The sequence below is a fragment of the Terrapene carolina genome, unplaced genomic scaffold (assembly GCF_002925995.2).
Source record: "Terrapene carolina triunguis isolate 2854851 unplaced genomic scaffold, T_m_triunguis-2.0 Scaffold84, whole genome shotgun sequence".
Classification (NCBI taxonomy): domain Eukaryota; kingdom Metazoa; phylum Chordata; order Testudines; family Emydidae; genus Terrapene; species Terrapene triunguis.
In genome coordinates this window covers 3,450,081-3,463,704 of record NW_020664435.1, presented here as the reverse complement: position 1 = coordinate 3,463,704, position 13,624 = coordinate 3,450,081, and the positions used below count along the sequence as shown (strand labels likewise).

General features: G+C 45.9%; 1 protein-coding gene across 3 annotated transcripts in view; it reads left to right on the top strand.

Annotated features, from left to right (window-relative positions):
- The first annotated feature begins 1,526 nt into the window (after window positions 1-1,526).
- The window catches only part of TGFBR2 (transforming growth factor beta receptor 2), a 78,095-nt gene continuing 65,997 nt past the window's right edge, over window positions 1,527-13,624 (top strand). For 2 of the 3 annotated variants that reach the window (XM_024212115.3, XM_024212114.3), the window contains exons 1-2: window positions 1,527-1,877; window positions 7,590-7,709. In XM_024212115.3, coding sequence (XP_024067883.2) covers window positions 1,781-1,877; window positions 7,590-7,709 — 217 coding nt within the window. In that variant the 5' untranslated portion in view covers window positions 1,527-1,780. The remainder of the gene's footprint in view (window positions 1,878-7,589; window positions 7,710-13,624) is intronic. The other variant, XM_024212116.3, reaches the window with a different exon arrangement.

Genomic DNA, 13,624 nt, shown 5'->3' with positions numbered 1-13,624 from the left:
CTCAGTTGGGCAGTACCTGGAGGGAGAGTAGGAGGGCGGCCCGCGGGGCCAGGCGGCGGCTGTTCTCCCCGCCTGAGACTCGGGAGCAGCCGCTGCTGCAGCTCCCACTGCCGCAGGGGGAGGAAGCAGCCGCTGGCCAAGCTCGGCAGCTGCGGCTCTGGCGCCCGCGAACCCCCTGAGCCTGGGCCTGTTGCGGGGACCCAGCAGCGCGCACGCTGCGCCCAGCCCCTGGCCAGTCGCGTCTGGGCTGCTGCCCAGCTGGTGCAATCCCGTGGGCAGCCCCGGAGTGGGGGCAGCAGGCCCCAGCCCCCCCGTCCCGCTCGGGTCCCACAGGGGAATGAACGGGGCTGGGCTGCCTATGCCTCCGCCCCGGGGCCGCCGCGGGATTGCACCAGCTGGGCAGCAGCCCAGACGCGACTGGCCAGGAGCTGGGCGCAGCGTGCGCGCTGCTGGGTCCCCGCAACAGGCCCGGGCTTGGGGGGTTCGGGCCCGGGCGCCAGAGCTGCAGCCGCCGAGCGCCATGGTCGCTTCCTCCCCCCGCGGCAATGGGAGCTGCAGCAGTAGCTGCTCCCGAGTCCCGCTGCCCAGGTGGGGAGAACAGCCGCTGCCTGCCCCGCGGGCCGCCCCCCTACTCTCCCTACCGCCCGACTGAGTCCTGCCTGCACTCGGGGCCAGGCCGGACTCTCACTCACCCCGGCACCGCGCTCCCCCTGCGTCTCTGGGGCCTCCCTCCAGTGCTTGTGGAGGGAGAAGGAATGGTGTGCTTGGGGAAGAGGCGGGGATTTGTGGAGGGAGCCAATGGGGGAGGGAAGGGGCAGAGTTGGGGCAGGGGGGTGTGAGCCCTTCCGGGCTCGGGCTCCGGAGGCTTTGCTTGTTTGTCCAGTGTCCCGACCTAACATTGGTCGGGACGTGGGACAAACAAGCAAATATTGGGACAGTCCCGGTAAAATTGGGACGTCTGGTCACCCTAATAGAACATGAGCTGGCCCAGACTGTGGTCCTTCAAGTAGCAGTTCAAATCTTTGCAACCAAGAAGGCACGGAAAGCACCACTTTGATTATTCAAACAGATAAAAATGCCAGTGTTTACTATGCAGACAAGAAAAGTTACATTTGCTGTTTAGGAGTTTGAAAGTTAAGTGTTACTTAAAATTTTTCAAGAAGCCATTTTAAGTTGTTAGTTCTCCTTTATTGGGGTAGGTAGCAGAGCAGTACCATGAGAAGAGTAGACCAGGAAGAAGGCAGAATTGAGAACTTTCAAAGTTCTGGCCCAAGCAAGGGGGCATCATTTGAGCTCCTCACCTCATGTGCCAAACTGTTCTGGGCCGACCCAGACTCTCCCCGCTTTGCTTCCTAGGCAGGGCAACTACTGTTCTGCACACAGCCATGCAGGCGAGGCACTGCGGCTGGCTGGTGGGTGTTTGCGGTGGCTCAGAGACCTGCGAGGGGCTGGCCCAGGGCAGCTGAGTGACAGGCGGCTAAGAAAGGGGGCAGGGCGGGCGGGGCGGGGAGCGAGGGGGCGAAGGAACTCGTGTCGGAGCGAGCAAGTCCTGCCCAGCTGTTTGCGAAGTTTTAAGATTTCCTGTTTCCCTCGCGGCGCTGAAGCGAAGCGGAGTGAGTCAGCCCGGCCGCGCGGAGTCCCGGAGCAGCCAGCCCAGGCACAGCTGCCGCCGCGGCCTCGCCTCTCTCCCCGGCCGGCCCGGGGTGCAGCCCTCACCCCCCCCGGTCAGCAGAGGAGCCCGACTTCTTGCTTCGGATTCCTATGCGGAGCGGGCTAGACCATGAGCCGGGATCGCCTCCGGAGCCTGTGGCTGCTGCACGCTTGCTCGTGTTGGGCGCTCGTAGGCAGCACCATCCCCCCTCAGGCGCGGGGCTCAGGTAAGTCGCGGTCTCGTCCCCCCTTCCCCTTCTTTGTCGGGGCGGCGGCAGAGGGGTCCCCCCCTCCAGGCGGCTGTGCAAGGGGCGATGCCGTTCGCTTGACAGCTGCAGGCAGCAGGGGAGCGGCGCTGCGAGCCCACGGGCGCCGGCCGGGGCTGCGAAGCTCGGGTGCCCGCTGGAAAGGGGCTCGCTGGAGAGGCTGGGCGGGTCGGGGCTCAACCGAGGAGCTGGCAGGAAGCGCGCTTGGGGGTTGCTCTGAGGCGAGCCTCGCCCGGGCCCCGTGGAAAGCGTAGTTCGGAAGTTGGCTACTGCCTGTCCTGGGGTTATCGGGCAGGGCGCAGCTGCCTCGGTGTGCAGCTGCAGCAGCCTCCGCACCTGGCCCCATGGTGAGATCCGGGTGCTGGTGCCTCTCCGCTCTGCCTCAGCAAAGGGGGCTGGGGGCCCTCTTCGCAGGAGCAAAGCGCCCCCCCCTCCCCCATCTTGCTTCTCGGACTGTGTGTGGCAGTTGTTAGTTTTGATTAGGATTAACCCGCTCACCTGTGTGCTGCCCTCTGGGGATGAAAAGCGCTCCTCTGAGCCCGGGGCGGCATTGTTGTTCTAGGAACCTGACACCTGGGATGCAGGTAAAGGGGATTCAGAATGTGAGACTCAAACTAAATGACTTAATCTTAGATACTATTAAGGTCCCCAGAGTATTATTTGTCTCTCTGTGTGTATCCCTGATTTGCTCCCTGTCCCACACGTGGGCCTTGCCATGGGTCTAGCTCTATGTAAACTGATCTTGCAGCAGTGTCTTAAAAGTTATTGGGGTTTTTTTTGTTTTTTGTACAGTCACTGCATGTAACTGAGAATTAAGCACTGGTTGCGAGCAGTCGCACCGAGAACTCTCATTTAATTAATTTCCTGCCATTGCAGGGGCCTTGGGCATTGGTGGCACCTTGGTCTCTCCTGTACTCTGCATGTGCACACACAGTTTAGTCTCCTGAGGACTGAAGTGCTTTGGTCTTAATATAGGGGTATCTGAGTGAAATTTAATGGTCTGTGATGTACAAGAGATCAGACCAGATGAACTGATGGACCTTTTTGGCCTTAAACTCTCTGAAACTTCAGGCATTCCTTCAGTATTCAAAGCATTCCTAAAAGTTAATTCCTGGCTTGTTTGGTTTTTCATTACACCTCACATCCCTGTGTTGGGAATTTTTAATTGCACTGTACATCCCTGGCTATTTTTAAAGCCATGGCTCATATTACTACTATTAATATATCTATGTATATTGTGCAAAGAGAGAGCAAAGTGCCTTGCAAACTTATGTGAAAACAAGGTTCCCTGGTCTGAAAAACTTGCAAACTTGCAAACTGGGGATCTAATCCCACAAACACTTATCCCTGTGAGATCTCACCAGGACTACTCACATGTGTAAAGTTACATCTGTAAGTGTCTAGAGGATTAGGCTCTAGAACATATTATTGAAACCTATTTTTTTTTTGTATTTTATTGTAGGGAAACCTGTGTATAGTACACTCAAATATTATAAAAACAATGCTGCTCCTATTAAAGCCAGTAGCAAAATTTTTCTTGAGCTTCTAGTCAAATTCTACTAGCCTATTCTAATTGTTTTACACCACTCCGATTCCATTGACGACTGTGGAGTTATGATCAATTGACACTGGTGTAAATGAGCAGAACTAACTCCTGCCTGATTCTTCACTGCCTTGCACCTAGTGTAGCTATTTGCACCTATGCAAAGTGGGTGTAAAATGGGCTTGATTCTGATCTGTAGCCGAGGCACTCTCAACTCAGCGGAGTCTGTGGAGTCAAAAGCAGGGCTGGCTCCAGGGTTTTTGCCACCCCAAGCAGCCCCCCCAAAAAAGCCGCCATCGCAATCTGCGGCACTTCGGCGGGAGGTCCTTCACTTCGAGCGGGAGTGAGGGACCCCCCCGCCGAATTGCCGCCGAATACCTGGACATGCCACCCCTCTCCGGAGTCGCCGCCCCAAGCACCTGCTTGTCAGGCTGGTGCCTGGAGCTGGCCCTGGTCAAAAGCTTTGCAACTCTTGGGCCCATCTGGAGCTCTTCTTGGCATCTAGCATAATTTAGGGTATTTTCGAGGGTACACTTCAGTTATCCCCATTTTTGGGGCCATTCTGGCAGTTGCAGATCACTGGAATGGAGACGCATGTTGAGAATATTACTTTTTCCCAGGAACAACTCCTACAGAGAGGGCCAGGACCATAAAGGCAGCATAGCCAGCTCTGTGTTAGCTCTCACCACCCAGGGGTTCCTCCACACTAGGGGAATCCTCAACTGAGCAGATCCCATGGTGTCAGCAGCTTTGCGCCTCCATAGCAGTGCAGATCAGGTGGGATGCAGCTGCGTATCTGGCTCGATTTGTACAGCTGTAAATGACAACATGGCATTTTTAATGCAAAGCAGTGGAGAATCAGTCCCTCTGTGGTGAAATAGAAAATCTGTTTAAGCCCTGCCTTGAAAGAGTCAGTGCCCTTGGCTTTCATCTAGGTTGCTTAATAAGTTTTAGGCCTCAAATCTGGTCAGGGGTATAGTGTAAATTCTACTAGACAGCAGAAGGAGAATTGACAAGTTCTTGTAAGTAAGAATAAAAATTAAAAGTGGATGGTGTTTACTTGAACAAGCCTAATCCTAGAGGATGAAAATGGTCCAAAATAAATTAGAAATAATGTTTTTATCTATAGGTTATTCAGCTAGTCCCTTTTGACTTTCAGCTTCATTACCAGGTCAATGGGATTAAGAGTTACTTTAAGAAATTAAGGGCCCGATCCTGCAAACAATTTACTTCTGAGCATTTTGTTTATTATGTGAATAGTCTGGTTGACGTTCCTGCTTAGGTGAGATGGGTGTTGCAGCTATGTCAGAGTGCAAAGGGACTATTTGTTGTAGTGAATGAGACACTCCATACTAAATGTTTGCATGAGTGGGCTCTAAGTGACGAAAACAAAATTTTCAATGAGTATTTTTCTTGGGTGTATTTTCCGGTACATAGACAGGACAACAGAACTGATATCAGTTAAACATAGCACCCTCTTATCACCCACTGTCTGAAATTGTGCAACTGTAAGTAATACATGAAATTTAGGTCTGACAAAAAGCTACATACAGAAAAACAGACTATTTCAAACATAGTAGAACAATGAAACATTTTTTTCTAATTAGGGGCCATTGTGTGTGCGCTTAATTCCATCTCTATTTGTGATAGTTTTTAATTGTGCTTAAATCCTATTAACTTCGGTAGGATTTAGCAATCCTTTAAGTTAAGCATGGGTTTAAAGTGAAGTCTCAGTTCAGATGCTTTCCTGAGTCAGGCCTAATATTACTTTGGTTACAGTACAACAAAGTTTAGCTACAGTCCTAAATTGCAAGAAACAGTGGCATTTGAAGGAAAAAGACTAATTGCTAGGGTTTTTTTTTTTTACTTCTGTCTGTGTGTTTTTTAACGATCCCAGTTCCTTCATCTTTGTCTTCTTGTAATTGCAGTTTGTTGTTATAATTTTATCTGAGTTTTCTGTAACATCCCAGCTCCTGCCTTTATATTGATATTAGAGCCAATTTCGCCCCTGGAATGATTGTTGAGGAAAATTCTTTTGCCCAAACAGCTGGCAGTTAGGGATGGATGCCAGCAGGAAAGTCTAAGTTACTTTGATTAGAATGGTCTTCTTTCATTTGTTCCTCTTCTCTTTTTTGGATGAGTGGCATCATTAAGAATGAATGGAGTTTCTAGTCTGTTTCATATCATAATAAAAATAAACTGTTATATTGTATATAATAAACCATAGTTATTTAGAACTAGTCCCCAGTGTTCATGAGTCCAGTTCTTCACACACTTGACTGAGAGTAGGTCAAGAGCAACTCCATTGAAATAATGGAGTCATTCTAATGCGATACTGGTGTGTGTGAGAGGAGAATTGGGCTCAGTCCTCCACAGCTGCAGCCAGATGGGTTGAGTGCAAGGGTAGATGCACCTCTGTAACTCACAGGAGCATCTGACTCCTGGTATTTAAAGCATTTTTTATTTTAAACCTTCCACACCAAGGGTTAATATTTTGCATTTGACTCACAAGCTAACTTGAAACTATAGGTATTAGAACGCTATCTCCCCCGCAGACATTCCGCTTTTATCAAAGGACTCTCTCTTTTGCCCTTCCCAGAAGCACCACATCCTTGAGACAACACACCCAGCAGCTCTCATCTACCTTTACTGCACTGTGTGTTACATTATGAGCATGATTGAGAGTAGAATGCTCACTTTTCACAGGTGCAAATGACTACATAAGGTACCAGCTGGTAGTGAATCAGGCCCATCATGTTTGTGAAGTCATGTAAATACTTATATTAGCTGGGATGGGGTGGGGGGTATCTGCACACATTTTTTGTTAGGACTTACATGATAATATCTGGAGTTCAATTGATTTTTAACATGGATATTATGTGTGATCATAATGGCTCCAAGATTATTATTTTTTTATTATTACTCTGTGTTACAGCAACAGCTTGAGACCCCAACTGAGAGCGGTGCCCCATTTATTCTAGGCATTGTACAACCACATAGTAAGGGATGGTCCCTGCCCCCAAACAGATATTCTAAGTGTACACTGACATCAAATAATACAACGTATCAGTCCTTTCAGAGCCTTTGCATTGTGTGACCCTAATATACTATTATAATTTATTATTTGTATTGCTGTAGTGAAGAGAAATATTTTAAAGCACCGGAGCACTATGTTTATTAATATATGCTTTGCACTTATAGAATGCTTTTCCTCTGTACATTTCAAAATGTTTTTATAAAAGCAGTTAAGCACCAATATCCTGATTTTTTTTAAAGAGGGGGAAACTGAGACATTGAGAAGTTAAAGTGTGATCCTAATTTGAAAAGTAACTGTAAACATGACATTTTAGTATAACTGTTTTATTGACTCTCAGAAAATTCCAGATCAAATTTGCGCTCTGTGTGTGTGTATAGATATAGATATGCTTATTTATTTTTATATATAATATATATATATAATATATAAAAATAAAACAGCCACTGCCACAAGTTCAACCTGTGATTTGTAAGTCAAGCTGTGCTCTTTCTAGCTTATGCATTGTCACCAGAGATAGAGGTTCTGAAAGATAATTTCTGCCCTATTACACCTGTACAACCCCACTGAGGCATTGTACTGTTGTAACTGAAGGCATAATTTGGCTCTGCAATTGAACTGAATTAAAAATTCTGTTGATGCAGGTGCCAAAATAAAATCCATCTCACTCTCCCATGACTGTATTGCCTCTTCCAAGGAGTAAAAAGGAAGATATATTTATTTTTGTTAGAAAACGAGTGAATATGATAGAATATACCCAGAGACCAGGTCTGTTAAGTAGGAAGGTGTCATTTTTCAAAGCAACTTGCCAAGTAAAGACACAGTATGGCTCTTACGTGCATAGGGCACATTAATAGATACCTTGGAAAACTAGCCTTTGTGCAAGCAAAGTACATCTAGGGCCAAGTCCTCATCTGGCATAAATCAGCATAACTCTATTGAAAGCAATGAAGCTACACTGATTTATATCAACTGAGGATCTGCCCCACAAAATTAATAACTGGCAACTGTGAGTTATGAGGCTCTAATTCCCTTGAGCAGACCTTTGTGATATCATATCTTACAAGAGCCAAAATGATATGGTTCTCTTTCCCAGAACAAGAAAGTAATTTGGCTGCAGCGTTTGGGACTCCCTGGAGCCTAGAGAGTAATGATTTCAGGAGGCCATGGGAAGAGGGAATTTCCAGAATTCCAGAATGCTGGGACATGATCAAAGGTATGATTAAGGCTTTTAACTTGGGCAGAACCAAGGGGAGAAAGGGGAATAGGCAGAAAGGGAGCTGTGCGAAGCAAAATACTTTAATAGTATTTTACATTAATATAATGCCTTTCATTCCTCTTAGGGCCTGTCTATACTGCAGCTGGGAGTGAGCTGCCCAGCCCAGGTAGATAGACTTGTGCTAGTGGGGCTTGCGCTAGCGTGCTAAATATTAGCTGTACAGATGTTGCCGCACTCGGAGAGGCTCAGGCAAGCCACCTGAGCTCAGAACCCCGGAGTAGGGTGAACTTGAACTCAGGTGGCTAGCTTGAGCCTCACCTGATGTGGCAGTGGTCACGCTGCTATTTTTAGTGCACTAGCGCAAACCTCGCTACTGAAATATATCTACCAGGGGTTGGAGGCTCTTTCCCAGCTGCCATGTAGTCATACTCATGGACTTCAGCAGGAGCTGAAATCACTTAATGCCTAGCAAGGCTGGCCCTTATATTTTTTTTATGCCTGTGAAAGAGAAATCTCTATCCACCAACTTCCACAGTATTTGTGTGTGAGTTTTGGGTTTGGAGTACATCTGAAGCCATCATAATAATAATGCTTAGCACTTTTCCCCCCTTAGATCTTGAAATGCTTGTTGGTATGTCTATGTATTTTATTTGCGTTTTAAAAAAATAGATGTATGGAGAGGGAAACATGATATGGTATAGTTAGTACTTTTTCACTTCGTTTTTTCTCAAATTGCCCAGTCTCTTACAATATTCCTTGGGTGGACAGAAATTGCTCCAAGTTTGCAATTTTAAGGCTGATGTTGACAGGTTCAAAGTACGGTAATTTTGCTTCCATTCATTCTGGAGTTAGTAATTAGCCCAGATAGCACTTCTCTGTTGTTTTGAGTAAGGCATTACACGACTACAGGGCGACTTTTTTTTTTTATTTGGCCCAAAATGTGCAGCATTATAAAAATATACAAAATTTAAGAACATGGTTCTTCTTTGTTTTCAGTGATTACATTGAAATTGGCCCCCTTTTTCTCTGGGAACATATTATAAAAGCCCTTATTCCCAACTTGGCTCCACGGAAATCTTAAAGATAAACTATCTTGCAGCATGGCTGTAGGTGTCTTGATGCCAGACACCCCGCTGCCTGCTGAAAACCCCATAGGATGGGTCCATGATCAGAGAAGGAAATCTTTGAGATTTACCTTGTGGATTTTTCTTGAACCATCCCCTCTATGGGAGGGATACGGTGGACTGTGGATTTTGGAGGCCACAGCTTCATCAACCGCATTGATCAGGAATACCGTAATACATGCGGATGGAGAAGAGCTGTCATGCAGAGGTGGCTGCTGCTCCACTGTCTTGTTTACCTCCCATTGGTTGGTTCACAGCCCAAGCCAACAGAAATTCCCTCCTCTTCATATTTCCACAAGGAAATCCAAAGCTCTGCAGGGGACAGTGCTATGGAGCACAGCGCCTGCCCTGCAGCAACTCCTTCCTCCTCCACCCCTTCAACCCTAAGGAACTCCATCAGTGTGGATCTCTGATGGGAGGCGTCCCTGTTGGCCAAGGGAGGGAAGGATGGTGCCATGGCAGTGACATTCTCCTACTTCCCCAAGGAAATGGGGTGATGTATGTGGCTGGATGGCCCCTCCATGTGTGTCAGTTTGGGTTCAAAGAGGGTCTTGAGCAAAGTAATTCTTCAACAGAATTTCTGGATGAGAGCCCTAAGGCCATCAGCAAGCCCAGTCAGTCTTGCATTGTTTCTCCTCTCCTATAGTGTGCCAAGTTAAACAAGACACAGGACAAATCTGTTTCCCCAGTTAAGAGCTTCCACGTGTTATGAGCCATCAGGGAGCAGTGATGGTGCAAGGTGGCCCCGTCTTGTGTTACTTGACTGTTTTATGGTCTAGCTCTTTTCTATCATGGCTGTTTTGATGGATATTGTATTGTGCAAGCTGAGTTGTACTTCCTCTAAGTTTGCTATTTTTGTACGTGTGAAGTGCAGTGTGTTTTGTCACATGTGCTTACCAATGGTGTCAAATTGGAAATCCTGGTCTCTGTCCTGGTTGGTGAAGGTTGGGGGTGAACGCTATAAGCAGACGATTGTTCATTTGCAATCATTATAAAGTATCTTAACCTTCAAAGCTAATGTTGATACATCTCTACTACTGCCACTCACCACATGCATCAAGGTAGAAGAAACTGGCATCTACATTTCCCTCCCCATCCCCCCACAGCTGTAGTCTGGCATGGACCGTACCCCCCAAGATAACTGTCTTCCTTCCCATAAAATGTGAACTTTATTTTAAAAAATTGTGCATTTTGTGCTCATTAAGTGGAGGAACAGATAACTTGGACTAGGAAGGAACAGTGCATACCCCCAGTGGCGCTGGAACCCTTTAAATAGTGGAGGTGCTGAAAGCCAGCCCCCTTACCGCTGTCCACGCCCCTCCCCCCAGCTGGGTCTGGGAGCAGTGCCGTGTCTCTGGGAGGGGGGGCTGGGGCCCGGACAGGGGTGAGGGGGCAAAGGCTGGGGGCGGGCACTGGGCACAGGGCCAGTAGCAGAGTAGCATTAGACTGACACTCAATATGGATTGTGTAGAGAATCACTGAAGTGGACAAGCAGCCGTTCCAATGATTGGAAGCTGTAGCTAGATGAATTCAGAATAGAAATGTGCAATTTTTTTTTTTTTAACAGTGAAGGTAATTAACCGTTGGAAAATCTATCAAGTCTCTAGATAGGTTGTTCTATCATTTGAAATCTTTAAATCAAGACTGGTTATCTTCTTAAAACGTAAACAATGACTCAAACAGAAGTTGTGGCCTTGATGCAGAAACTGCTGGGTGAACTCCTATCCTGAGTTATACCGGAGGTCAGACTAGATCAATGATCCTTTCGGGCCTTACATCCTGTGAATCATCAGGTATTTGTTTAGCACCAAAATTTGTTTTACTTGTGTCCTAAATCAGAATTTGGATTCGTGTCTCCAGAAGCAACAAAGAGTTAAGTCACTCTGCTGACTAACCTCTTGAAAGGACATTTCATACATGTATGGGCTATACAATTTTGCATCCATGGAATTTTAAAAATATATCCTTTCCCATGGAAAGTTTCTTTTTGTTTAAATTATCATGTTGTTGAATTTGGAAAGCTTAGACATTCGTTGTTTTTAAGAACGTTCTGTTAAATGGATGTTCTAAGTGAATGTAGTGTTTGTGAAAAGTGCCAGATTGACAGCTTCAGAGAGTCAACTTCTATTGTTACTGTACACATACAGTATAGGCAGTAATATCAGAGCATGTTTCCCCACATTGTGATTTGCCCTGACATTAAACAGGTTTTTCAGCTTTTGTGTCCATTTAATGCCTCCCTCCCCTATGGCTATCAGTTGAGATGGTGTTTCTGTGATCGTATCATTAGTCCACTATGAACTTTATGGAGACCGTCAAGTAATTTCACGTAGGCCACCAAACAGCTTAGAAAAAGTTCTCGGTTTCTCATAGACTCATAGACTTTAAGTCCAGAAAGGACCATCATGATCATCTAGTCTGACCTCTCGCACATTGTAGGCCACAGAACCTCCCCCAGCCTCTCCTGTAATAGAACTATAACCTCTGGCTGAGTTACTGAAGTCCTCAAATCATGATTTAAAGACTTCAAGTTACAGAGAAGCCACCATTTACACTAGTTTAAACCAGCAAGTGACCCATGCCCCATGTTGCAGATGAAGGTGAACCCCCCGCTCCTCCCCAGGTCTTTGCTAATCTGACCCAGGGGGAAATTCCTTCCTGACTCCGCATATGGCGATCAGTTAGACCTTGATCATGTTGGCAAGACCCACCAGCCAGACACCTGGGAAAGAATTCTCTGTAGTAACTCCAAGCCCTCCCCATCTAGTGTCTCATCGCTGGCCATTGGAGATATTTGCTGCTAGCAGTTGCAGATTGGCTACATGCCATTGTAGGCAGTCTGTCATACCATCACCTCCATAAACTTGTCAAGCTCAGACTTGAAGCCAGTTAGGTTTTTTTCCTCACTGCTCCCCTTGGAAGGCTGTTCCAGAGCTTCACCCCTCTTATGGTTAGAAACCTTCATCTAATTTCAAGCCTAAACTTAATGAGGGCCAGTTTATATCCATTTATTCTTTTGTCCACATTGGCACTTAACTTAAATAACTCTTCTCTCTCCCTAGTATTTATACCTCTGATGTATTTGTAGAGAGCAATCGTATCTTCCATCAGCCTTCTTTTTTTGGTTAGGCTAAACAAGCCAAGCTCTTTGAGTCTCCTCTCATAAGGTAGGTTTTCCATTCCTCAGATCATACTAGTAGCCATTCTCTGCACTGTTCCAGTTTGAATTAATCTCTCTTAAACATGGGAGACCAGAATTGCACACAGTATTCCAGATGTCTCACCAGTGCCTTGTATAATGGTGCTAACACTTCTCTATCTCTACTGATGCATCCTAGGACTTCATTGGTCTTTTTCATGGCTGCATCACATTGGCAGTTCTTGTTGTTAGTCCCTAAATGCATTCCCAGATCACTTTTTTTCCTTTCTTAAAAATAGGAACTATATTAGCAATTCTCCAGTCATAGAGTATGACCCCCCCCCCCCCCGAGTTTACAGGTTCATTAAAAATCCTTGCTATTGGACTTTCAATTTCATGTGCCAGTTCCTTTAATATTCTTGGATGGGGATTAACCAGGCCCCCAGAATTAATCCCATGAAGCGGTTTGAGTTTGACTTCTACCTTGGTTGTGGTAATTACTACTCCCATATCCTCATTCTCATTAGCCAGTCTGCCATTACCCCTAAGCTCTTCATTAGCCTTATTAAAACCCGAGGCAAAGTATTTGTTTAGGTGTTGGGCAATGCCCAGATTATCTTTAATCTCCACTCCATCTTCAGTGTTTAGTGGTCCCACTTCTTCTTTCCTTGTTTTCTTTTTATTTATATGGCTATAGAACCTTCTACGATTGGTTTTAATTTCCTTTGCAAGGTCCAACACTGCTTGGCTCTTGGCAGTTCTCACTTTCCTCCTGCACTTTCTGACCTACAAGAGGTAGCTTTCTTTATTAATCTATCCCATCTTCCATTCCTTGTAGGCTTTCTGCTTAATCATCTGTTTGAGATGGTTGCTCACCCAGCTTGATCTGCAACCCTTCCCCACAATATTTTTCCTCTTGCTTGGGATTCAGGCTTCAGATAGTTTCTGCAACTTTGACTTAAGGATCTGAATGTGGCGGAGGCTTGGAATTACATTGAGTTCTTCAATCCAGTCCACTTCCCTAACTAATTCCCTTATTTTTTTTTTTTATATAGTTTGCCCTTTTGAAATTAAGGACCCTAGTTGCAGATCTATTTTTTTTAATCCTTTCATTTAGTTTAAACTGAATTAGCTCATAGTCATTCAAACCAAGCTTGTCCCCTACAACTAATTCTTACATGAAGTCCTTACTATTCACCAATACCAAATCTAAAATGGCATCACCTCTTGTTGGTTTGGCAACTGCTTGGTGAAGAAATCTGTCAGCTATGATCTCCAGGAAAATCTGGGCCCTACTATTATTAGTAGCACTTATCCTCCAATCTGTATCTAAGAATATAGTCTCCAATAATCACACAATTCCCAGCAGTATTTATTTAATTAAAAACATTAAAGAGGTCTCTATCCATATCCAAATTGATCCTGGGGGAAGCACTATCCCAGGGGAACTTCTAGTAGTTTTCTCCCCCAAAGTGATTTTGGCCCAAACAGACTCTGTTTTATCCATTCTATCACTTCTAATTTCTTTACAGTCTACCTTATCATTAATATATAATGTTACTCCACCACCACTTGCTACTTTACCACAGCTGGATTTGAATCAGTGACCTACAAATGAAGGATTAAGATGTGCAATGACCTGTCTCTGG